This window comes from Carcharodon carcharias, chromosome 8, assembly GCF_017639515.1.
Source record: "Carcharodon carcharias isolate sCarCar2 chromosome 8, sCarCar2.pri, whole genome shotgun sequence".
In the NCBI taxonomy this organism is placed as follows: Eukaryota; Metazoa; Chordata; class Chondrichthyes; order Lamniformes; family Lamnidae; genus Carcharodon; species Carcharodon carcharias.
In genome coordinates, this window is record NC_054474.1 from 138715364 (window position 1) to 138742262 (window position 26899).

The 26899-nt window shown below is 39.7% G+C and overlaps 2 protein-coding genes across 3 annotated transcripts in view; one reads left to right on the top strand and one right to left on the bottom strand.

The window, feature by feature from the left end:
- Positions 1-3505, top strand: part of dpp7 (dipeptidyl-peptidase 7) — a 52029-nt gene extending 48524 nt beyond the window's left edge. The window contains exons 9-12 of one of the 2 annotated variants that reach the window (XM_041193158.1): positions 2591-2747; positions 2830-2894; positions 2976-3046; positions 3211-3505. In XM_041193158.1, the coding sequence (XP_041049092.1) occupies positions 2591-2747; positions 2830-2894; positions 2976-3046; positions 3211-3313 (396 nt within the window). In that variant the 3' untranslated portion in view covers positions 3314-3505. The remainder of the gene's footprint in view (positions 1-2590; positions 2748-2829; positions 2895-2975; positions 3047-3210) is intronic. The other variant, XM_041193159.1, reaches the window with a different exon arrangement.
- man1b1b (mannosidase, alpha, class 1B, member 1b) overlaps positions 3445-26899 on the bottom strand; it is a 54376-nt gene continuing 30921 nt past the window's right edge. The window contains exons 7-14 of the mRNA XM_041193160.1: positions 24741-24926; positions 24005-24153; positions 18105-18293; positions 10991-11181; positions 10121-10241; positions 7893-8087; positions 6390-6521; positions 3445-5718 (exon numbers count right to left, since the gene is read on the bottom strand). Of these exons, the coding sequence (XP_041049094.1) occupies positions 5518-5718; positions 6390-6521; positions 7893-8087; positions 10121-10241; positions 10991-11181; positions 18105-18293; positions 24005-24153; positions 24741-24926 (1364 nt within the window). The 3' untranslated portion in view covers positions 3445-5517. The remainder of the gene's footprint in view (positions 5719-6389; positions 6522-7892; positions 8088-10120; positions 10242-10990; positions 11182-18104; positions 18294-24004; positions 24154-24740; positions 24927-26899) is intronic.

Sequence of the window (26899 nt, forward strand, 5' to 3'; positions counted from 1 at the left end):
CTGTCTAGCTCTATATGGGAACAATTTACTTCTCAAAAGAGTTCTCACAGTTCAGCAGTTCTAAGAAAAGTAAGCAGTTTCCTATCAGAGCTGCTGCTCTCAAATGTCTCAAAGCATCATAGACTTGGTTGCTCAGGCTTAAGCATGTGCACTTAGTCCACAGTGCGGCTGCAGTTGCATGCATGACTGATCCTGATGCCCCTCTATTTGGTGGCAGGAGCATCAGAGGTGCGTACATGGCTGCAAATTCCCTTACCTAACAAGAAGCTAGCTCAACTTTCATGCCTACATAGTTGTCCTTATTTAAGTTAAAGCTATTAGCCTTTGACCCACTATTCTCCCTTTCATACTGATATAAAATTCATATTGTGGTCGCTGCTACCTTGGATGCCTTTACCCTGAGGTCCTTAATTAATCCTGTCAATTTGCACAATACCAAGTCTAAAATAACCTGCTCTTTGGTTGGTTCCAGAACGTGCCGCTCTGAAAAACTATCTTGAATGCATTCTATGAACTCCTCATTCAGGCTACTGCTGCAAATCTGATTTTTCCAGTTTATATGTAGATTAAAGTCACCCATGATTATCACTGACCATTTATCACGAGCACCCAATATTTCTTCTTGTATACTTTGTCCTACCTTTTTGTTACTGTTTGGGGGGGCCTGTAGACCAATCATACTAGTGACTTCCTTCCCCTATTATTTCTCATCTCCATACAAACCAATTCATCCTGATCTCCTGAACCAATGTCATCTCTAACTATTGCACCAATGTCATCTTTGGTTAACAGTGCTACCCCTTCACCTAACGTCCTCCTCCTCTTGGAGGTCATACACCCCTCAATATTCAGGACCGAATCCTTGTCATCTAGCAGCCACATCTCTGTAATGGCTATCAGATCATATTTATTCACTTCAATGTGCGCTATCAATAATAATCTAGAGTTTATATTATAACCTTTGAGGTTCTGCTATTCAATTTTATACCTAGTTCCTCATTCTCTTTATACACAACCACATCCTAGTTCTATGTCATTGATACCTACATGGACCACAAAAACCAGATCCTCTCCTTCCCACTGCAAGTTCCCTCCAGCCCAAAGCAGATGTCCCAAACCCTTGTACTAAGGCAGGCAACACAGCCTTCTGGACTTTCACTCATTGCTGCAGTATGTCAATCCCTATCTCTATATGGACCCCTACTACCACTACATTTCTTATTGCTCCCCCATTCACTTGAATGGCTCCCTATACCACAGTGCCATGGTCACTTTGCTCATCCAGCGTGCCCCGCTTTCGTCGAAACAAACTGAGAACACCTCCAACCTGTTGAACAATTGCAGAGGCTCGCACTCCTGCCATCTGGGGCCCCTTACCTGCCTCACTCACAGTCATACCCTCCTGTCCCTGACCACTGATCAAATCAGAAAACCTAAGTGGCATGACTGCCTCCTGGTACAAAGCATCCAGGTAACTTTCCCCCTCCCTGATGTGTCACAGAGTCTACAGCTAGATCTCCAGCTCAATAACTCTGAGCCAAAGTTCCTCGAGTGCAAACACTTACTGCAGATGTTTGTGTCCTGGATGACCACGTTATCCAGGAGTTCCCACGAGCTGCAGCCTTGACACATCACTTCTCCTGCCATCCTTAATGTGTTTTAAATAATTAATTATTCACTTATTTATGCTGCTTTTTTATATATTTTATTAACTTTGCCACCAGTTGTATCCTACTTTAAACCTTGAAAATAGAATTGACTTTAGACCTTAACTCACCAATGAGTTTCCATGTAGAGCAAAAACCAATTCCTACAAGGTGAGAAAGATAGAAAAAGGAAACAAACACCACCTCTCCCCTGCCCCCACACTCAGATTCCTGCTTTATTATTCATCATAAACTTGTTGCTTTTGCATTGCATTCATTGATGGTATAAGTATTAGGCTTTGTGAAGGCAATTCCCAGTTGGTAGTTAATGGGGCTCTTAACCCCAGAGTCACATTGGGCAATGACTTTATTTAATGTTTATTTATATCGTGAAGAATACATTAATTTGTAGAAAATATTGAACGTTAATATGGAATATGGAGCATGCCTATATATTATGATGCTTCTGAGTCCTTTTGATGGCATGTGCAAAAAGTCCTATTAAAAAAAAGCAATACTCTGATATAATAATGACCAACAAATGAACTAAACAGTTTGTGGAGTAGTAAATCCTAACATTGTTTTAATTTACTGTCTAGTACCAGGTTTCAGTTTGTAACTCAACTTAATTTAGGATATCTGTCTGATTGCAAGTGATAAGAGTCACAGACTGATTCACTGTGAGTGACTATCTGTGTGTGAACAGGATGTGCTCCTCTGGTGTTGCAGTATAAATAAATGCGGCCTTTAATACGTGAAGACAATACCTTTCCTGCTTTAGAATTTTCAGCTCATTAACATGTCAACCGTAACCTACTCATTTCATCCTGCCAATAATCCTTGCCTATTCTCTATTTTATCATCCTACATTTTAAGATGGAGAAAAGGGTTTAAGCAGTTAAAGTCTAACAACTTTTTCTTATCCTATTTGACATTTTGTATAGGCTTGTACAGAGATCAATCTGCTATATGAAAGCAACAATGACACAGATATGTTCCCTGCCATTCCGTTTACTGAAGCAATGAGGAAGAGTTATTGTCACAGTAAATGGGGTGTATACCCAAGTCCAGAATGGCTAAAAATCCAATACTGGGGAGATGGTAATAGCACATTTTATTTTTCTTTACTGTTACTTTGGGTGTAATGAGTTTTAATCTAACCATGATGTTGTCGATATTGTAGATTACAAAGCTGCAAGCAATATAATATTTTCCAATGGTGACTTGGATCCCTGGGCAAATGGTGGTGTAAGTATCTACAGTGCTGATGACTAAAATAGAGATGAGTATGGTGCAAAACCAGTAATTATTTTTCCCTGTGTGAAACAGATCCTCAAAACTGTGAATCCTTCAGTGATTTCTTTCATTATAGAGGGAGCTGCACATCATCTAGATCTGAGGTGAGTGATAGGAGTTGCTGCAGTTAGTTGTTCCATGTTAATTATATAACATGGAGCAACTTGTTTACAGCTCCTAGAGCTTGAACATTTTTTTTAAAGCTGCTAGCATTTGTTGTTTAGGCACATTGCCAACATTAGGCTTTTTTCAATTTTTCCTCTTTCAGAGCTTCAAATGCTGCTGATCCACCATCAGTTACTATAGTTCGTAAAATGGAATCAAGCATCATCAGAGACTGGGTGAAAAATCATCAGCTTCGTTTTGTTTAACACTAATCAGATGTAACATCTGATAATGTTGAATCAAAGATGTGTACAAGCAAAGGATGTTTTTTGTTGGCTGTGTTAACGTTTGAAACAAACTAATGTTGGAGAGACAAATAATTTTGTATTTGCACTGATACTGAAAAAATTTTTATACAGTTGTCATGTTTTAAATGAAATAAACAATTTACATAACAATTTTATTTACAATGTTTTTGAGAAAGGAAAAAAATAAGCAAAGGTCTGCTAACTGATCAAAATTACATCTAAAAACTCTGTCCAACATTTTATAACAGTACATTCACTGAAAGGAATGATAGATAAGTATCTATATTAAAAAGCCATATAATTAAAAACCATTCTGGAACTATTTAAAGAAAATAGTTTTACAGAAAGGGATGGACGTTAATTGGATAGCTCTACTAGGGAGCAAGTGCAGGCACATGTTTTAAATGGTTTCCTGTGTTGTAAGTGCTGATGCAAGGAATCTAAATTGGGCTACTTCATATACTTAACCTTTCCACCATGGTTTTTGTTGATACGTATTTCAGCATTTAACATGGAGTTCACAAGGAAGTACATAATAGATCTGCATCCCCTATTTCAGGGGAGCAGGACAGCATTCAGCAAAATGCCCCGATATCCTCCTTAGTTCACTGAAGAATTCAATGTATCTGCATTTCAAAAGCACACTTTTGTTATTCCTTAACTGGATGGGTCTCAAGTTGTAGCCATTTAAATTATTTACTGGCACATAGCACTACCAGTGATCTTCTAAACTAATCTGTAATTACTGCCCAGTTTCTTTAAGTGCATTGTGAATCAAATCATTAAAAAGTAAAGGATTTCTGGACACAATCATCCATGCATTAAGAAACTGGATCAGATCATCATTTGCTACTGGTTGCACAAAATCTTACACACAAAATGCTTGTGATCTAAAAGGCCATCAAGTTTTACAACAACTTCAAAGATTGAATTAGGTTACTGATCCTCAGACAAATTGCACAACTGAAATATTATGGCTCATTTCCTAAGTTATAACTGTGTTTACAATAGACTAAAATATTCTCATATTGCATCCTATTTGAATCCTTCCTCTATCAGCAAAGACCAACTTTCTGTAAAAGCTGCCTGAATCTTTCATTTATATGATGTAGAGAAAAAGAATCATCTACCACTGAAAAAATAAACCCTTTTAGACAACAGCTCCTATGGCAAAACACTTTGAATATCATTTGGCAATACATTTCCATTCACATATTTCAAATAAAGCTGTAGCTCCACACCTGAAGCATGGCAGAGAAAAGCACAATAAGTATTTTATTTACAGAAAAACAACCCTGAAAAGAGTGCTATTGGGTTAGAGGATATGATGGGAAATAAAATAAATTCTAAACAAACAGCTGTGGTAACAGAATAAACTTAGTCCAATGGATTAGACTAACTACCCTTCATAAGTAAACCAGCCTACATAAATAAAGGTGGGACCCGCATTTTATCTTTTGTCATATTTCACACTCCTATCCATTGCAAATATAGTTACTTAAAATTGTTATTAATATATTTACATAAACTTACCAGTATTTTAGACTATAATGGTCATGTGTGAATCCAATTTGATTGGTCTGTATTTTACCCAAGGAGAATATTAAATATATCACTGACCATGGCAATTGAGAATTCCACCCTTGTCAAACTAGTCTGTCTACAAAAATTGTTCTCCTATTTGTATTCAGACCACTTAATAAATCTTTTAATATAAAAAAAATGGATGTTAAATCTCGACTGACATCAAATCTTAAGACCCATTAATTTTGTAGAAGACATTAAATACACAAATGCCATTTTCCTTTGCAAAGACCTTTGTAGTATACAAACCCATACATACTCATCTGTTGGACTGAATTGGGCAAGCAGGAAGGAATCAATGAATGGACAGGAGGCAACGTGTGGTAAGCGAGTTTTGTAATGTAGAAACAGGCCATTTTGAGTGCAACAGTTCACGTAAATATTTGTTCCCTGGTTTATCGTTTTTGTTATGTTCACATTTTTTTTTACACATCTGTGTTTGTACGGACTTTCACAGTGATCGATACAAAGTAGAACAAAACCTCCTCCACATTGTGGTCATCTCCAGCTGATATCATAGATCTCACAACCAAGATGTGCCATGTATTAGGACAACATTCAAATCATTCCAACATTCATCAGGTTGTCCATATTGGAAGAACATGTGCTTCAGTATTAAAAATATATTTGTCCAAGCTGATTAAGTTGAAATCATCAGAAAATAGAAGGAAGAAATACTTCAGTGTCTCTCCAAGGAAGAAGCTCTCCATTTTATCCCTGGGTTCAGGGTTCTCAGAACTCCTCACATTATTGATAGAAGTGTATCCTCCAGTATCTACCTGTGTAAAGTTACAAGCAACCAAATTGAAGGTGGCTGTAAAAAGCTCTACAATAAATTAATAAGTCTTATATATAGCATCTTTTATGATTTCAAGACATCCCAAAATGAAGTGCAGCCACTGCTGTAATAATAATGAAATAACACCAGATAATCTCTTTTAGTGATCAGTTCAGGAATAAATATTGGTCTGAACTCCCCTGCTGCTCTTTAAAAAGTGCTATGGATCTTTATGTCCACCTGAGAGGATAGAGGGTGCTTTGGTTTCACGTCTCATTGGAAAGCCATAAGACTAAATCAGCCTTATAACACTGTAGAGGTTTCCACAGACTTGCATCTCTTTGCCTTCTCATCTCATCTCTTGTCTCCTTCACAACTTTCTCATCCCAAAAGTAACGGGTATTTAGAAACTTCTTAATGACTTTTGACATTAAAATGATGAGTTTTAGAAGTAATATTCATCATTTTAACGCAATTTAATTTATCTATTTGTTATTTATATGCAACAGCATAGCTGGACCAGAAAACAAGATAGTGCTGGAACTGTTAAGCTCATTATTTGAACTCTTAAAAAAAGAATTGTTGACAGATTCATTGTGTCACCCCAAATTATTTGGTATCCTATAAGCAATTCGACAGCTGAAGAACCAAAAATCAGCACATTTTACTCACTCTGGTAAACTTGTTAAAGTTTTGGAGAATTTTCCAGCCCCAGTCCTGGTATTTTTTATCACGTGTGAATCTATACATGTAGAAAAGGCTTTCTACTGTCTCAGGCCTGAGAAGGTTGTGTCTGTCTGCAGGCTGTCAAAAAGATTGAGAATTACCTGAAACAACACTTTGAAAAGCCATTAAAATTACATACATCTTTAGATACACACATATGGAAAGTAAGGACTTCACTGAACTAGCAACAATTAATGTTTACACTGAACTGGCATGCTTGTTCTAATCAAATTGTATGCTACAGTTTCAGCTTCATTAACTGATTGTTTATAACACCATGATATTCATTTTGGTATATCATTCTTGCATGGGGGCCTGTAATTCTGTAGTTCCGAAAACAGGACTTCAGCATTCCAAAACTGCAGCCTATATTATGCACAACGGTTAACGGCCTCAACATTAAATAAAACTTAACACTGAATTAAAATTCATTCTATTTGTCAACCTAAGTGGGAAGATTCACCAGTTAAGAAAACAATGTTCAACAACTACAGCACTGCAATGTTGAATGCACTGTCACTTCATTATTTCTCCATTGTGTATTGAGCTGATTGAGATTTACGTATAGTTCTGGTTTTAGCATGCAACTTTAAGATTTTAGACAAACACTTGTTTGATGCGACATTTGAACCCACTACTGATTCAAATGGGAACGAGTACAGTGCAAGAACATCTTTTATAAAAATGTACATTTCTGGAAGGTTTAGAAACATAGGAAATAGGAGCAGGAGTAGGCCATTCAGCCCTTTGAGCCTGCTCCGCCATTCGTCATGATCATGGCTGATCATCCAACTCAACAGCCTGCTCCCACTTTCTCCCCATATCCTTTGATCCCTTTCGCCCCAAGAGTTATATCGAACTCCTTCTTGAAAACATACAATGTTTTGGCCTCAACTACTTTCTGTGGTAGTGAATTCCACAGGCTCACCACTCTCGGTGAAGAAATTTCTCCTCATCTCAGTCCTAAATGGTCTACCCCGTATCCTCAGACTGTGATCCCTGGTTCTGGACTCGAACATCCTCGCTGCATCCACCCTGTCTAGTCCTGTCAGAATTTTAAAGGTTTCTACGAGATCCCCCCTCATTCTTCTGAACTCCAACGAATATAATCCTAACCGACTCAATCTCTCCTCATATGTTAGAACGACCATCCCAGGAATCAGTCTGGTAAGCCTTCGCTGCACTCCCTCTATAACAAGGACATCCATCCTTAGATAAGGAGACCAAAACTGTACACAATATTCCAGGTGTGGTCTCACCAAGGCCCTGTATAATTGCAGCAAGACATCCCTGCTCTTGTACTCGAATCCTCTCGCTATGATTTGCCTTGCCATCAAGCGCCCTGCAATACTAACAAAGTTTAAAAAAAAGACCAACTTCCAGCATTTTCTGTTTTTATTTCAGATTTCCAGCATCTGTAGTATTTTGCTTTTATCCCATTGCACCTACCTTAACTTCTACATCCTTACTATTGTGTGGACTCAGATTGAAGTGTACAATCTCTGGGCTTAGTCCAGTTTCTATTTGTGCGTACATTTGATAGCAGGTTTCCATCAGCTCCTTTGCCAGTTCCATGTGATCTGCATTAAGCCCATGGTGAGCTCCTAAAGCTAGGGTCCCAGGGAGGAAACACACCAAATGATCCTTTAAAAACAAGGAAGAAATAACTCGGATCAACAAAATCTATACTGGCAATACACTAAGCTCTTCTGGGTGCATACATGACTCTAAAGTTTTTCTTTTAATGGAAAACCAGGAGGGCCAGGTTTGACTTGAAATAATAATCCACTTTACACTAACGGAAACATTTTAGTTCCGAATCTGTAGCAGGGTTAAAGTGCGTTTCGAGGCAACTTTCTTTCAGCGCAAACCATCTTGGTGCTCTGATCACACGAGTCACTTATCCCATTATCTCATCTAGTAATTAATTTAGATAATGAAGATTATATATTTTTTAAAAATGCATAAACACTAAAGTTGACAGTCTCTGCAAAGTTATGAAATCTAACTTCTCATTGCAGTACATCAGCTTAGGACAGAACCTGCAGTAAAGAACAGGTGACCTTCAGCTTATTTATTTTTAAAAAAATATTAATCAAGTAATAACTGGCACATCCATAAACCAGCCCCATTAAAACCCCTAAGATAAATAATCTGAGCACAGATTATCACATTCTGCTTCGTAAATACATCAACTGAGTGAACATCAGAAACCTGTGGATATTCTGTTCTGCATATATCTATAATAGAGTCGTAGAGTCGCAGAGTCATCATAGAACAGGAGGAGGCCATTTGGCATATCAAATCCATGCCAGCTCTCAGGCATTTGAGTCAGTCCCATTCCCTCCCCCACCCCCTCCCCCACTCTACCCCTGTAGTCTTGCAAATTTATTTCCTTCCATTCAATTTCCTTTTGAAATCATTCTTCATGTCCTCTTCCTCAAGAGCAGTGAGTTCCAGGTCATTACCAACAAGTGGAAAAGTTCTTCCTCACATCCCCCCACAGCTCTTGCTCAAAACTTTAAATCCAAGTCCCCTCATCCTTATGCCATTTGCTAAAGGGAACACTTTTCCTTTGAGTACCTTACCTAAACCTTCCATGATCTTTTACAACCCTATCAAATCTCCCCTCAGTCTCCTTAGTTACATGGAGAACAGCCCTAACTTCTCCAACTTAACCTTGTAGCAAAAATCCCCCATTTTTAGAGCCATTCTGGTAAATCTCCTTTGCACCCTCTCAAGGACCCCCTCATCCTTCCTAAAGTGTGGTGACCAGGACTGAATGTAATACTCTAGTTGTGCCTAACTAGAGTTTTATAAAGATTTAGCATAGCTTCCCCACTTTTGAATTCAATACCTCTATTTACAAAGCTCAAGATTTGTCATAGTAGCAGATAACAGTTATATGCAGAAAAAGTCCATGAACAACAATTAATCAGAGCTTGCTGCAATATTAATTATACAAGAACATCTTTCCTTACTGAATAAAGAAAAACATTTTTTGATTGTGGTAGCCAAGCTTTGCTCGGTCATCCCAGCTCAACAAACAGTGCAACCAAAACTTTCTAAATACCTTAGCAGAAAACAAGTTACTCAAGCCAAGATCAAATAGCTTGCAGGAATAAGACTACATATAAAGACTTTTATTCTGTCACCAGGGTGACCCAAATCCAAAGTGCACAGAATGCTTTTTGAAATTAGCATTTTAACACATAGGTTTCCTGAAAACAAAGCAAAGAAGCACAACCTTTGAAGGCAAATAGATTCTTTCTTATTATTGAGTCAAGTGAGATGCAAAAAATCCAACTGAAAGACAGACATGTTTTGAAACAAATGGCAGTACTAAGTACTCTACTCAAATAGATGGTTATTCCATATCAATCTGGCTCGTATGTTTCGTGGCCCTGTTCAAGGCAGTTTAACTGTGGCTACCTATTCTTGGAATAAACTGTTGTTGATATTCTCTCTCAGCACTGGATTGGTTCTTAAATATATGGTGAAAATCCCAGCTATAAAAATTATCCAAAAGTAGCACATGTTGATCTGGATGAAATTATTAATTCAGTCCTTCAGGTGACATTTACCATCAGAAAAGCTTTACAGCACAGTAAGTGGCAAAGAACAAGCCAGTTTCATTAACAATGTATTCATTGGTTCAACTAGTAATGGCTACTTACCATCTTTGGACTGAACTGATTATGAGACAATTCACCCACAAAGGTCAGTTTCCTTGGTTCTGACTTCTGAATCAAGTTCTTCTTGACACCTTCGATGGCATCCATGTAATCATTTAACAAACTGACAATTAAACGCAAAAATGCAAATCAGCATAAGCCTTCAACATGTGCTATCCTAGATATTAATAGGAAAATGGGTTAAATGACACCCTAACAGTGAGAGATATTGATATAATATTTAGCATAATAATTGGATTATTGCTTCACCATAAATCATCTTCCTAGTACAATATGTGGTTAGATAGGATTGCTGACTAAGATGTCCGGTGTCTGCTCAGCATGGTCACACAATTCAAAATAATAAAAGCACCTAGGATGAACTGGGAATGCAGTGAGAACTTATCATTAACTATGAAATGTTACAATTTTGCTTTTAGTGATAATTTTTACAAAATAATCACAAAGTTAATTAGCTACTTAAAACAAAGTTTAGTAGTATTTCTCACATTGCACAAAATTAGCAAGGAAATCAGAAACTCTGTTATAAACCAGTTACACTGCACTACTTGTATTCTTGTGAAGACATTTCAGCTTTTTATCAGTGCAAGCTGTGAAGCATAACATGACTGAAGCTAGCTAGGTCAAATTCTTGCGGGATAGATGACAGCATGATTAGGAGCGACGTCACACTACTTCTGCTTAGCACCAGCTACTAGCTCAACTGGTACACAAAAATTAAGTTGTCACATTTTACAGATTTTTTTAAAAAATTCATTTATTTCAATAGACAGATAAAATAAAATAAAGAAATTGAAAAATGAATGGTAGAAGCCACTCTGGTTGCATTAATTTGAATTATGTATCACTTACTCTGCTTCTTTCCTTCCTCCCTGGATCCACTGTTTAAGCAGATACTCATAGTAGCTGTCAGCCCTGGCACCGAGTGTATAGACACCAAGGTGGCTAAATTGTCCAGTGTTGGTGTTTATGAACATTGGAACTAATCCATCCTTTTTCCCTCCAAGTTTGTGAATGTGTTTCATTACTTCATTTACTGCTACCTGTTTTGGAGGAAAGAAAAATCAGATTATTTATTTGAAAATTAACACAAAGGCTTGCATTTATATAATCTCTTTCCCAACCACAGGACGTCTTAGAGTGCTTTAGTCAGTGAAGTACTTTCGAAGCATAGTCACTGTTGTAATGTAGGAACCATGACAGTCAATTTGGGCTCAGTGAACTCCCACAAACAGCAACGTGATAATGGCCAGATAATCTGTTTTTGTGATGTTGATTGATGGATAAATATTGGCTTCCAGAATACTAGAGATAATCCTCCTGTTCTTCTTTGAAATAGTGCTGTGGGATCTTTTACATTCACCCAAGAGGGCAGACGAGACCTTGGGGGTTTAATGCATCATCCGAAAGATCTTGAAAATCCCATCTGACGGGGACTCACTTTGTCCCTACAAGTTCTGATTCTTTAAAGAATCAGAATATCAAGAGATCCGCTTGATACTCAAATACTTATGGAGGAGGAAAGAAGGAGGAGCTGAACACACACTGTCCAATCACAGAGCCTGCCCTGCAACCATAATGTGGTGAAGAGCAAATGTGGAGTCAAAGGCTTGAATAAAATATAACAGATAAAAAGTCAAACAGCAAAAGTTAAAATAAAGCAAAAGATAATAATGGCCGAGGTAAAAAAAAACAATTGATTGTTGATTCAGGTCCATGCTTCTATCTAGGCCAGTGACTTGAAAATTTGAATCACCATTTTTGTTTTAAATACTAAACTTTCCTTATCCAACAACAAGAGCAAGAAAATAATTTGGTACTCCCTCTACAACACCAACCATTTATATTTATACAGCGCCTTTAAGGTAATAAAAGGTCCCAAGGTGCTTCATAGGAACAATATAAAAAAAAATATGGTACCTCTAACCACATAACTAGGGCATTGGTAGGAGTGACCACCGCACAGTCGTTGTGGAGGCGAAGTCCCAGCTTCACATTGAGGATAACCTCCATAGTGTTGTGTGGCACTACCACCATGCTAAATGGGATAGATTTCGAACAGATCTAGCAACACAAGACAGGGTACCCATGAGGCACGGTGGGCCATCAGCAGCAGCAGAATTGTACTCGAACACCATCTGTAACCTCATGGCCTGTTACATACCCCACTCTACCATTACCATCATGCCAGGCGATCAACCCTGGTTCAATGGACAGTGTAGGATGGCATGCCATGAGCAGCACCAGGCATACCTAAAAATGAGGTGGCAACCTGGTGAAGCTATAACACAGGACTACTTTTGTGTCAAGCAGCATAAGCAGCAAGTGATAGACAGAGCAAAGAGATCCCACAACCAACAGATCAGATCTAAGCTCTGCAGTCCTGCCATACCTAGTCATGAATGGTCGTGGACAATTAAACAACTCACTGGAGGAGGAGGCTCCACAAGTATCCCCATCCTCAGTGATGAGGGAGCCCAGAACATCAGTGCAAAAGATAAGACTGAAGCATTTGCTACAATCTTCAGCCAGAAGTGCCGAGTGGATGATCCATCTCGGCCTCCTCCTGAGATCCCCAGCATCACAGATGTCAGTCTCCAGCCAATGCAATTTACTCCACATGATATCAAGAAGCAGCTGAAGGCATTGGAAACTGCAAAGGCTATGGGTCCTGACAATATGCCAGCAACAGCACTGAAGACTTGTGCTCCAGAATTTGCCGCGTCCCTAGGCAAGCCGTTCCGGTACAGCTACAACACTGGCATCTATCTGGCTATGTGGAAAATTGTCCAGGTATGACCTATACACAAAAAGCAGGGCAAAACCAATGTAGCCAATTACTGCCCCATCAGTCTAATCTCAATCATCAGTAAAGTAATGCAAGGGATCATCAACAGTGCTATCAAACAGCACTTGCTTTACCAATAACCTGTGCACTGACACTCAGTTTGGGTTCCACCAAGATCACTCAGCTCCTGACCTGATTACAGCCTTGGTTCAAACATGGACAAAAGAGCTGAACTCCCGAGGTGAGGTGAGAGTGACTGCCCTGGACATCAAGGCAGCATTTGACTGAGTGTGGCATCAAGGAGCCCTGGCAAAATTGGAGTCAATAGGAATCAGGGGGAAAACTCTCCACTGGTTGGAGTCACACCTAGCACAAAGGAAAATGATTGTGGTTGTTGGAGGTCAGCCATCTCAGCTCCGGGATATCACTGCAGGAGCTCCTCAGGGTAGTGTCCTCGGCCCAGCCATCTTCAGCTGCTTCGATGACCTTCTTTCGATCATAAGGTCAGAAGTGGGGATGTTCGCTGACGATTGCACAGTGTTCAGCACCATTCGCGACTCCTCAGATAATGAAGCAATCCATGTCGACATGCAGCAAGACCTGGACAATATCCAGGCTTGGGCTGACAAGTGGCAAATAGCATTCGCACCATATAAGTGTCCGGCAATGACCATCCCCAACAAGAGAGAATATAACCATCGTTCCGTGACATTCAATGGCATTACCATCACTGAATCCCCCACTATCAACATCCTGGGGCTTACCATTGACCAGAAATTGAACTGGACTAGCCATATAAATTCTGTGGCTACAAGAGCAGGTCAGAGGCTAGGAATCCTGTGATGAGTAACTCACCTCCTGACTCTCCAAAGCCTGTCCACTATCTATAAAGCACAAATCAGGAATATGATGGAATACTCGCCACTTGCCTGAATGAGTGTAGCTCCAACAACACTCAAGAAGCTCAACACCATCCAGGACCAAGCAGCCCGCTTGATTGGCACCACATCCACAAACATTCACTCCCTCCACCACCGATGCACAGTGGCAGCAGTGTGTACTGTCTACAAGATGCAGTCCAGGAATTCATCAAGGCTCCTTAGACAGCACCTTCCAAACCCATGAGCATTACCATGTAGATGGACAAGTGCAACAAAAAGATGGGAACACCACCACCCGGAAATTCCCCTCCAATCCAGTCACCATCCTGACTTGGAAATATATCACTCTTCCCTCACTGCCACTGGTCAAAATCCTGGAACTCCTTACTTAACAGCACTATGGGTGTACCTATATCACATGGACTCAGGAAGGCAGCTCACCACCACCTTCTCAAGGGCAATTAGGGATAAATAATAAATGCTGACCCAGCCAGCAAAGCCCACACCCCATGAATGAATACATTTTAAAAGATTAAGCTTAGTCAAACATGCAGGTTTTAAGGAGAACAGTGCGGTTCACACAGGAAACAAGTCCACAGCTTAGGGCCTAGGCAACTGAAGGTGCAGGCACCAATGGTGGAGCAATTAAAATCGGGGCTGCTCCAGGGGCCAGAATTAGAAGTGCACAGATATCTCGGAGGACTGTGGGGCTGGAGGAAATTATAGTGTTAGGGAGAAACAAGGCTATGGAGGGATTTGAAAACGAGGAGAAAAGTTTTAAAATCAAGGCGTTGCTTGATCGGGAGCCAACGTAGGTCAGCGAACACAGGGCTGATAAACGAACAGGATTTTGTACGAGTTCAAACCCGAGCAGCAGATTTTTTTGATAATCTCAAGTTTACATGGGGTAGATCTGGGAGACCAACCAGGAATGCGTTGGAATAGCCAAGTTCAGAGGGAGCAAAGACTTTCAGCAGCAGATGAGCTGAGACAAGGTAGAAGTCGGGAGGTGTTAATGAGGTGGAAATAGGCGGCCTTAGTGTTGACACAGTTCAGAAGCTCGCCTTAGGGTCAATTATGGACCTACGGCTGAGAATAGTCAGGTTCCATCTTAAAACAGTTGCCGGGGAGGAATAGAATTGGTAGCTGTAGTACAAGGGTACCTAGCACAACAAGGGTTAACGTGGAACTGGGAAACAGTACCACCCACAGTGTGATGTAAAGAGAAGCAGACCCAAGACTAGGGTCAGTTCTGAACTGGATCGAGACCTGTGCAGAAGCAAGCATGTTCATGTTAAATGTTCATGCATAAAAGATGCAGAATCTCTTCATGAGACCTACTGAACATCAGCAGTATGTAACCATATTTATGATAGGGACCAAGAGCAATGGTTTCAGTCTTCCCAATATTTAAATATTCTGCATTCAAAATTGCATATAGCTCATCTTAAAAAGCTGACAGATCATAACCGTAAACAAATCTAGGCTAACAGATATCAAATATGATTGAAACGACAAATATTCAGGGCAAAAAAAAATGTCACTACATTACAAGCCATTACAACTGTTGAAATGTGGGTGTAGGGGGTGTAACTGGAAATTCTGCAAAACTGCTTTTGGAGTTTTGGTCCTTGTTGACTGCAGTTTTCTCCTCTTGCTGTCTCTCCCCAGGTACCATATCCTAAGAGGGCATTGGTGACCATGCAGCTCCACGTTAATCTTGCTCTAGAGGTGTGGCTCAGCTTCGTTAGCGGTACATTCATTTGCGAGGCTCTTTATAAAGATCGTTCTTTGTCTACCTCAATCTCTTTTACCATCAATCTTTCCCATCAGCATTAGACTTTCTAAGTCATGATTTAGTTCATGCCCAAGAAATTCCAACTGTCTCTTCCTGATCTTGGTCAGCAGAATTCTTTTGGTCTCATATTTTACTAGCACCTCTCCATTGGTACTGTGACGTCTCCAAGATATCTTCATTATTCACCTCAATTCTTCTCTGCACTGCTTCACTGATTGCTTCCATATGTCAAAATTGGTGAGGCAGCATTCCAGGAATCTCAGCTTTGTTTTCATGGCTAATTTTGAGTTGATTCATAATCTTTTTCATTTTTTCAAATGCATCTTTGGCCATTCCAATTCTTCGTCTTATTTCTTGGTCACACTTTCTGTCTGATGTTGACATACTTCATGGGTAACTAAATTTGTCTACCTGTTTGAGCTTTTCATTCTTCACTGTGATCTTACATTCTGCTATGATTTTCTTTTGGACATTACCAGAGATTTTGTTTTCTTACAATTTACGCTCAGCCCCTTCTTTTCACTTTCACTCACTGCTTTATCCAAAATCTTTTGCATTCCCTCTTCAGAATCAACAGTAAGAACGAGATATGAGAAAGTTGTAGCCTCCAACTAATAATCCAGGAGGAAGGTCTTCAATCTCTCTAAGAATACTTTCACGATACAAATTTAATAAATCTAGGGAGAAAACACATCCCTGTCTGACACCCTCTTTTAATCTTCACAAAATCACTCAGATTGTTCTCAACTTTTACAGCTGCAGTTTGTTCCCAATAAAGATTTTTTTTATCACTCCAGCATCTTTGCCATTAAGATCAAGAGACTCTAACATGCTCATCAGTTCTTCATGTTTCATGTTATCAAATGTCTTACTATAATTAATAAAACACACAAATACATCTTTTTTTCATCTCTGTGGCTCTTTCTGATAGCATGCGCACCATAAAGATAACATTTCTTGCTCTTCTATCTTCTACAAAACCACACTGAAAGGCTGAAATTTCTTGCTTTCTCTTGCTCCTGGCCCTATTCACCAGTACTCAAAGATCTTAGTAACGTGACTCATCTGACTGATGGTGCGATGGAGTTCACGTTTAATTGCTCCTGGCTTTTTAGGGAGCGCAACACATATCGATTAAGCCTTCTGGGATTTCTCCCATGTCATAAATTTCATTAAAAATGAGATGGCTCATCTTTGTCTATTCCAAAGTCTTCTAATCTTTTAATTTGTTCAGCGACTATTTCATCTGTGCCTTTGGCTTCATTGTTTTTCATTTTATTTATTGCTGCTCTTACTTCATCTTTCATGATTTTTGGACTATCGATGTTTTTCTTAATCCTTGGCTTTTCTTCTTGTCTATTGCCCTCAAATATGTCTCGTATGTATTCAATCCATCTTGCAAGCACCTGGTCCCTTTCTCCCTTCTTCAACTTGGTCATTTTTAAGTGTAGATATTGACTGTCATTTACTGGCTTTAATTAACATGAAGTTTGAACCAATCGTGATTCACTTCAGGCATGTGTAAAGGGTCAAAGGTAATGGTAATGGACTGATACAGCAAAGGTCAACTGCTCAGTAGTTTCTTTATGTTACTATGGGTGTTGATTTACAGCAGCGTAAATCTGGCATCGTTTAGACCCCACTGCTTGTCCACATAGCTTTGATCTCCCATGGCAACAGAGGGCCCTTTTAAACCATTCCCAGACTGACCAAGGCCTCTATGCAGCCACCCAACATCAGTTGGGTCTCCAAGACCAGCCAGACTGCAGCTGTGATGTATTGTCTCAATTGTCGAGGAGTGTCCGTTGATTAACCTTGAAGCCAGGATTAAAGAGCTCCATCTGACAAGGCTATTGTTTGGCTCTGTAACTATGCACACACTGAATAAACAAACAATGGACTGGTACAGCTAAGAGACCAGCTGCTCAGTAAGTGCCTTTTTGCTCCTAAAGATCTTGATTTACAGCAGTGAACCAGAGCTAGAGTACAATTTAAAATTCTCTGAAAATAGCCTACTTTCATCTAAAAAGTAAGATTACCTAACCCACTTTTTCCGTGGGTACATGTGAAATTTACGGTGATGTGTGTTCGAACAGTCTAGAATGTTAAGTATAGAGAAAACTAAACTTTCTTGACATTGATATAAACAATTAGAATTCAAAAGAACAATAAATGTAGCTTAGAATTAAAAACATAGATATGAAACAGGGAAATTATGAAGACCTGCATGATAGTTATATGATAGCTTTTGTACTCCTTTATTAGCTATTTGCAGTAAGGTTGCTATTAAGTATACTGAATACTGTTCAGAAAATATAAACCCCACTAGAAGTCTCAGCATTGACAGAGAATTAGAGATCAAATATCATGAAATAGGTCAGCCTAATGCCACATTGTAGATCTTCTCAGTTGATAAATCACAAAACCACAATTAGTGTTAAATCATAAAGATTAAATTCAAGGCATGATAAACCAGCAGAGATTCACAATCTACCTTACCTGGTACTTCTCTTCTTTAGTCAGGCGGCTGAGCTCTCGAAATTCCAGCTGAATGCTGGTCACTTCTGCAACTGTGCTGTCGGAGGTCCAACGTGGAGGATGGGCAGTTCCACGACCAACATTTACATCAGAATATGGAATTTTGGACGGAGTGTTGAAAGCTGGCATAAGACGATTCCCCAGCTCACTCTAGTGTTACAGGAAATCAAAACATTTGATTGATTAAAAAACAACTTCCCCACATTATTTTCATGGTTTTGCTCACCAGTAGAGTTGTGTGGAACTTATAAAGGATCGAACAAATCTTGGATTTTAGACGAACATACCAAATAGGAGCAGAAGTAGGCCCATCGGTCCCTCGAGCCTGCTCTGCCACTCAATAAGATCGTGGCTGATCGTGTTTGTGTTTCAAATTCCACATTTCCATCTACCCCCAATAACCTTTGATTCCCTTGCATGAGAAGAATTTATCTAGTCTGCCTTAAAAATATTCAATGACTCCGCCGCCACTGCCTTCTAAAGTAGAGTGTCCCAGTGTCCCACAACCCTCAGAAAAGATTTCTCCTCACCTCTGTCCTAGAAGGGTGCCCCCTAATTTTAAAATAGTGCCCTCTAGTTCTGGACTCACCAACAAAAGGAAACATCATTTTTGTGTCCACCTTGTCAAGACCATTCAGGATCTTATGTACTTCAATCAAGTCACCCCTCACTCTTCTAAATTCCGGTGGAAACAAGCCCAGTCTGTCTAGCCTTTCCTCACAAGACAATCCACTCATTCCAGATATCAATCTAGTAAATCTCCTCCGAACCACCTCCAACGCATTTACATCCTTCCTTAAATAAGGAGACCAAAACTGCACACAATATTTGAGATGTGGTCTCATCAATGCCATGTATAACTGAAGCATAACATCCTTAATTTTTATGTTAAATTCCTCTTGTAATAAAAGATAGCATTCCATTAGCCTTCTTAATTACTTGTTGTACCTGCATACTAACTTCTCATGACCTGTGCACAAGAACACCTAGATCCCTCTGCACCTCAGAATTCTACAGTCGCTCTCCATTTAAGTAATACTCTGCTTTTTTATTCTTCCTGCCAAAGTGAACAACTTCACATTTTCCCACATTGTACTCCATCTGCAACCTTATGTCCTCTTCACAATATACTTTCCAACCTACCTTTGTGTTGTAGAATATTAATTAGCTCCAACATTAAGGAATTGGTTACTGACATGGTCAAACTGAAACCAATTCTGGATAGGGACAAGGGACAAAGGACAAAGTAAAAGAGACATTAATATAAACAAATTTATCCTCTTGTATAAATACCTTCTCTCTTCCTTATTTTTTAAAACGGACAATGTCGAAAGGGAATTGAAGAGGGGAAATTTGCAGGGCTAAAGAGAAAAAGCAGGAGGTATAGGGCTAATTGGATAGCTCTTCCAAAGGGCCAACACAAGCACAACTGGCCGAATAACCTCCTGTGTGAAAAAAAAAATCACAATAGGTAGATATAGCGAGTAACAAAACCAAAACTAAGGAAATATACATAAAATATAGTGTTAAACAGTCTAGAGAAGAAGCAAAAATTGAAGGGCTGTTGATAAATTTCTGAACATTAACACTCCATTCCTTTATCCCATGTTAGAGGCTGAACTTTATCAAGAAGGCCAATCTTGATTAAAACTACGACACTTTACTTCTTTTAAAATTAAGATTTACTTCTTAAAGGTTAAAACAAATATGCTCCTCCCTTAATCTAACAAGGGCGTGAGCAGCCAAGCATTTGTGTGCAAGAAGGTAAATACTAAAGAAAAACCCTCAGAAAATCAGAAGGCAGGTATAAAAAAAACTAGGGGCAGAATTTTACACCTACAGTATTTTACAGTCCTGCTGAAGTCAATGGATTTTAGAATGCCTCGCCACATTTTACAGGCTCGTCCCCACTGCAACAGGGCTGTAAAATTCAGGCATAGGAAATCACATCTGACTGAAAATATTTAATGCTAACTTGCTCCAGCATCACTGGGCAGGTAGATGGCAGCAGAAGCACTGGTGAATGCAATTTCAAGTAGAAGAGCTTTCCATCTGTGGTAAAAACAAAAAAACTGCGGATGCTGGAAATCCAAAACAAAAACAGAATTACCTGGAAAAACTCAGCAGGTCTGGCAGCATCGGCGGAGAAGAAAAGAGTTGACGTTTCGAGTCCTCATGACCCTTCGACAGAACTTGAGTTCGAGTCCAGGAAAGAGCTGAAATATAAGCTGGTTTAAGGTGTGTGTGTGGGGGGCGGAGAGATAGAGAGACAGAGAGGTGGAGGGGGTTGGTGTGGTTGTAGCGACAAACAAGCAGTGATAGAAGCAGATCATCAAAAGATGTCAACAACAATAGTACAATAGAACACATAGGTGTTAAAGTTAAAGTTGGTGATATTATCTAAACGAATGTGCTAATTAAGAATGGATGGTAGGGCACTCAAGGTATAGCTCTAGTGGGTTTTTTTTTTATATTTTATATAATGGAAATAGGTGGGAAAAGGAAAATCTTTATAATTTATTGGGAAAAAAAAAGGGGGGTAACAGAAAGGGGGTGGGGATGGAGGAGGGGACTCACGACCTAAAGTTGTTGAATTCAATATTCAGTCCGGAAGGCTGTAAAGTCCCTAGTCGGAAGATGAGGTGTTGTTCCTCCAGTTTGCGTTGGGCTTCACTGGAACAATGCAGCAAGCCAAGGACAGACATGTGGGCAAGAGAGCAGGGTGGAGTGTTAAAATGGCAAGCGACAGGGAGGTTTGGGTCATTCTTGCGGTCTGTCCGCAAGAATGACCCAAACCTCCCTGTCGCTTGCCATTTTAACACTCCACCCTGCTCTCTTGCCCACATGTCTGTCCTTGGCTTGCTGCATTGTTCCAGTGAAGCCCAACGCAAACTGGAGGAACAACACCTCATCTTCTGACTAGGGACTTTACAGCCTTCCGGACTGAATATTGAATTCAACAACTTTAGGTCGTGAGTCCCCTCCCCCATCCCCACCCCCTTTCTGTTACCCCCTTCTTTTTTTTTCCCAATAAATTATAAAGATTTTCCTTTTCCCACCTATTTCCATTATATAAAATATAAAAAAAAAAACCCACTAGAGCTATACCTTGAGTGCCCTACCATCCATTCTTAATTAGCACATTCGTTTAGATAATATCACCAACTTTAACTTTAACGATAATATCACCAACTTTAACTTTAACACCTATGTGTTCTATTGTACTATTGTTGTTGACATCTTTTGATGATCTGCTTCTATCACTGCTTGTTTGTCGCTACAACCACACCAACCCCCTCCACCTCTCTGTCTCTCTATCTCTCCGCCCCCCACACACACACCTTAAACCAGCTTATATTTCAGCTCTTTCCTGGACTCGAACTCAAGTTCTGTCGAAGGGTCATGAGGACTCGAAACGTCAACTCTTTTCTTCTCCGCCGATGCTGCCAGACCTGCTGAGTTTTTCCAGGTAATTCTGTTTTTCCATCTGTGGGCCTGAATATTTCGTTCGCCGGGCACGTGGTGGTCATGGAAGCAGACGGGAAATGGGCCTCTGGCTGCGATCAGTCCCCCACCGCGATTTCACGCTGTGAGACACACGCTGAGAAACGTTCAGCGCTGCTGGGGTGGGGGCAGGTGCCGACTTAACTGAGGGTGGGGGGTGAGCATTTCTAGTGAGCTGCCCAGGGAGCTGCAGACCTTCACAGAACAGAGGAAACGGCAAAAAATGCTGCAAAATATGTCCATGCAGCACAATCAAGCATATCTTATAAAAAAAACCAGTCCCCAGATATCTCTTTTCATTGTATTTCCCTGTGGAGGTTTCATTCCGCCCTGGTTCGAGGTTTGGGCAAAAATGTGAATGCTGCCTGGGAGAACAGCCTGTCCACGGGCCATGAAAAATCGCTGCTAACTGCATCGTTAATGGGCTTAACTACCCGCTTAATTGTTGGCTCCCGCACCCGCCCAGTGAAATATTTCGCAAGTGAGCAATAATGTCAAGTCACCAGCCCAATGCCATTTCGCATTATTTCGCGGCCATTCCAGTTGGGCACATGCCCGCCTCCGGGACGTAAAATTCTGGCCATGATGTTTAGATCTCATGGACTTTGTAACTATTATGGGAACAGACTCAACAACAACATTGTACTGTGCCAATAAAAACAGGGATGGGCATTTTCACCAACTCTCAAGGTGACTTAGGTGAATTTACTGAGGTGAAAATGATCCCATGCAAGTAACTGCCATAAAAACTATAGGACAGTACTTTATGCCAAATACCCTAATTACGAAGTACAAAACTAAGTTGACTAAAATTGAAATAGGCATCCAGCTGGCTTTGGGTTCATATTAGATGGTTGTTTGTAATAGACACAGAGACGGGCCTCTTATGAATTAATTCTGTTGACTTCTGGAATCACAAAAATACATTATTTTATACAATCTCACTGTTGAAACTAAAAGATATTGGCGGAGAGTGACAATGGTAATTGCACACAAACAAACACTGGTTCCAAAGCAAGTCACTTCTTAGGTATAAAAGAATCCAAAACAGGAAAATCAGTGACCATTTAAACTTGAAGATAATGCTAGAGTGATATGTTCAGGCTGTTTTCTTTCTTTTCCCTCCCCTCATAAAGGCATTCGTTTTTGCTGGAATATTGTTCCACAGTCTCTTACAGCCTTTTGCCATCTTGTCCGAGTGGTTATTCCTCATGCATGAACCTGGAGACTGTGTCAAGAAGTAATCTCACTGTGGAAGCCATTCCAGCAAAGCTGGATACTCCTTTCACCTGATAGAACCATAAAAGCCTACAGCTTAGATAGGAGCTTTTTGGCCCATCCTCTCTCTGCTGGCTCTTTGTGGGAGCTCCCTAAACTAATTCCACTGCCCAAGCTCTTTCTTCTGCTTCAACTACTTGGCCAATTTTCCCAATGGCAAAACATTCCATGCTAAGATATTTTGTTCAAGATTTCCCCCCCCCCCCACCCCCCAATCCTCTTAGTTACGAATTTCTACTAATGATCTCTCATTACTGACCCTCAATGAGAGAAAATAATCCTTGCCCATCAAAGTCCTTCATTATATAGAGAAATTCTCAATTAAATCTCTATTGAGCCTTTTCTGCTCCAATAGAAATAGACCCAGTATTTCAAGCCCCCAGAAGTTCTCACCCTGATGTGCTTTTCAGGAGATGTTAGTAGGCAACTAATCCTACGCTGTCCAACTAATCAAAATGCAACACTTCAACAATGACTTACAAGAGGATTAACTAACTCAGTACAAAATGAAAATCAACACTGGACCCTTCTGTTCCAGATGGTAGCACACAAGTTACTAAGCAGCCAGTGGAAACATTTCACTCTATTGACTTACTGTTAAGAATCATAGACATTTTAATGATTTTCAAAGCACATTACTTAGCTGATTTGGATCCAATCCAGTAATTAATACTGACTGTAATTGTGCTGATATACCAGACACAAACTTCTCTTAAAGACAGCTAGAAAATCTGGTGTCTGCTTTATGTGGCACAGGCATGAGCATCTGCTAACCCATGTAAATTACGTGCCCAACTGATGGTCAACATTGGAGGGCAACCCTAACCTAAACGTCAGGTTCTTTGACGGGCAGATTATTGAGGCCATTTTCACCACATTGTGCTGAATTGCTTTAAAATAAAATGCAGTGTAATAAATCTGCAGCTTTAACATGGTAACCGCTGTGTTTATTCAGAAAAGTAAGGAGATAGGAACTGCATTGGATCAGACTATAACTATTTTGTATCATCAGTTTCTTTAACATCAAACATTAAATAGCTTCAAATGAGTGCAATTACAGTGAAAAGAAAAATCCTTACTGCTTTGTCGAGGAAGACCTGGTCTCCAGTCAGATTGTATACACTAAGTAATCCACCTAGAATACGAATTGTGGTCTCGAACAAATTCACATCCACATTTTTAGCAAGATTCAGTTCATTAACCACCCACTTCTTGGCTTCCTCAAATTCTAAAATTACAAAATAATAAGATAGTTACGTACACATTTACTTATTTATGGAGGAAGAATTTAAAGAGAATTTAGAAGTTACAAAGTGACTTGGTATCATGGGTGACTTTCTGCAGTACAGGACGTTCAATTTAACATTTTTTTTTAAACAACTGTCAAATGTGTTCTCTTTGACCTAAAACACAAGTGTACTCAATTAAAAGGCTATTTCCCTGATGAAACGAGGCACATCGGTGCTGAGGAAAAGGGACATTTAGCAGATACATCACCAAATGTTCCAAGATGTGTAGGTATATAACAGCCAGGTGCAAAAGTAAATTCCTTTTACTGTGCCTCAGCACTGTATCTAACCTTCAATCTAAGAAGGACATCCCTGAACTGTTCTGAGAGTTCCCTGAAATGAGAGAACAGTACAGACCTGTCAACCCCATTTTCTAAATGTAAAAAGCACAAATGCAATAAAGAACCGCTGCTTATAAATGTGAAAGATTTTGAATTTTCTCAACTTTTCCAAAGTTTACTGCAATAAACAACTAAACACCTATAGAAAACCATGACATTTCTGTTACATAATTCAATGAAGAAACCTTTGTGCTGTCCCAGGATCCACATCGTGTCCAAGGCATCAACCAGAGTCAGTCCTAAGCCAAACCATTCACTGTAAGTCTTAGAAATGGGCTTCAGTTCGTCGTGACCCCAGGCATACTGTTTGTATCCCTTCCATGCGTGCTGGAATGCTTCTATCACTGCCATCTGTCGTTCATTCAGAGCTCCTGTAAGAGAACAGGACTGAATTAAGAAGGCTGCTGCAGTCATTATTTATTTCTGATGTGCTACAGTTTATCTGCAGATTGAAGATTAAAAAAACTACTTAGCATTACCCGTCAAAAAGCATAGCTTCAAAATAGCGCAGTTCATGCTCCTGCCTGATCCCCTGCCTAGTTTGTCTCTTTTGCTCCCCACCTCTCCTGGTTCTTGTTAGGAATGGGTTCGGCTTGTGCTGGCAATTTTCGAATACCTCAAGTTTAAAGACAAGCAGGCTATATAGACAAAATTCAATCACGTTCTTCTTGTAGTGACCACATACAACCCCTTCCGAGCAGAAGTAACCAAGCAGTAATTAGAAGTAGGAATCTCGATTTTTTCCCCCCTTTTCCTAGTCAAGTGGTCAAGTTTGCAGATGATGCCAGACTAAATAAGGAACTTGCATTTAAATAGCACTCTTCATAATCTCAGGCCATCTCAAAACACTTGACAGCCAGTTAAATACTTTTGAAGTGTAGTCTAATGTAAAAGTGTCAGTGAAATTGGAAGTGGCAACTCAAATTGTTGGAATATTTAGTGGGCAGGAATTTATCGCAAAGGCAAAATATGCCACTTAGAAAGAAAAATTAAGTACTATGTGTACTCCCTGAATTGTATTGGAATAGCAAAGAATAAAGCCAAAAGATTCCTGGGAGTTTTAGTCGATCCAAACACTCAACATGTCCAAACAAGCAGGAAACAAAACCAATAGAACTTTAAACAAGAAGTCAGCCTTGGCTCAGTGGGTAGCTTTCCTGCCCGAATCAGAAAGTTGTGGGTTCAAGTCCCACTTTAGAAATCCAAGCACTTTTTTTTTCAGTGCAGTGCCACGGGAATGCTGAACTGTTGGAGGTGCCATTTTTCAGCAGTGATACCAAAAGTTAAATATCTGCTCTCTCAGGTGGATGCAAAAGCTCTCATGGCTCAAAAAAGAGCTGGAGAGTTCTCCCCCTTCTCCTGGCTAAAATTTATCCTGCAACCAATACCACTAAAACTATGATTGTTGTCATAGTTTCATCATGATGTTTGTGGGATCTTACTGTACTTAAATAAGCTGCTGTGTTTCCCTACCTTAAAATAGTAACCACACTTCAAAAGTACTTCATTGGCTGTAAAGCACCTGGGATGCCCTGAGGTCGTGAAAAACGCTATATAAATGGAAGTCCTTCCCTTAAATAGAGAAAACAGCAGAATACAAGTCAGAAGTTGTTACCAAACTGTACAGTGCTCCGATCAGACGTCACTTAAGAGCATTCTGTTCAGCTCCAATCACAGAGGGAAAACATACTGAGGGAAAATATTGAAAAGAAGAGCAATAAATGTTGATCCCTAGTGCCAAAGATGAAAGAATGAAGGTACTTGTGTTTTTCCAAACTGGAAAAGAGGCACCTAATGCATATTTATATAAGAGAATGGAAAATGGAAACGGAGCATATTCATTGGTTAAGTGGGCATAAAATCAGACTAGTAAAGTTTAATTTAGGACTGACGTCAGGCATTTCATATTTACACACAAGAGTGATCAATGTACGAAATAGGCATGCAGGTAAAGTGCTGCAAGCAAAATTCCTAAAATCTTTTAAGAAGCAACTGAATGCTGAAATGGGAGACTTTAAGGGTGGCATGTTAACTTGGAAGTCTGCAAATTGGGTTAGCATTTTTTTTTGATTTAGGGGAGATAATGGATAGAACACAACTTACCAAATAAATTGCTGTCTACAGTGCCCTTCGTCCCTTTCCTAGTCATCTATTGCCTGATTCACCTCAGCTCTTCTCAACTTTGGTGGTACCAAGCATGGCTTCATGCATTATACAATAAAAATGGTGCCTGGTGCAACATTTCAAAGGTATTGGGCAATTAGGTGGTGCTGTAAACATAACATTATGTGACAAAGTTAGGTAACAAGGAACCCATCTTTGGAAACACGCAAGAGTAATTAAA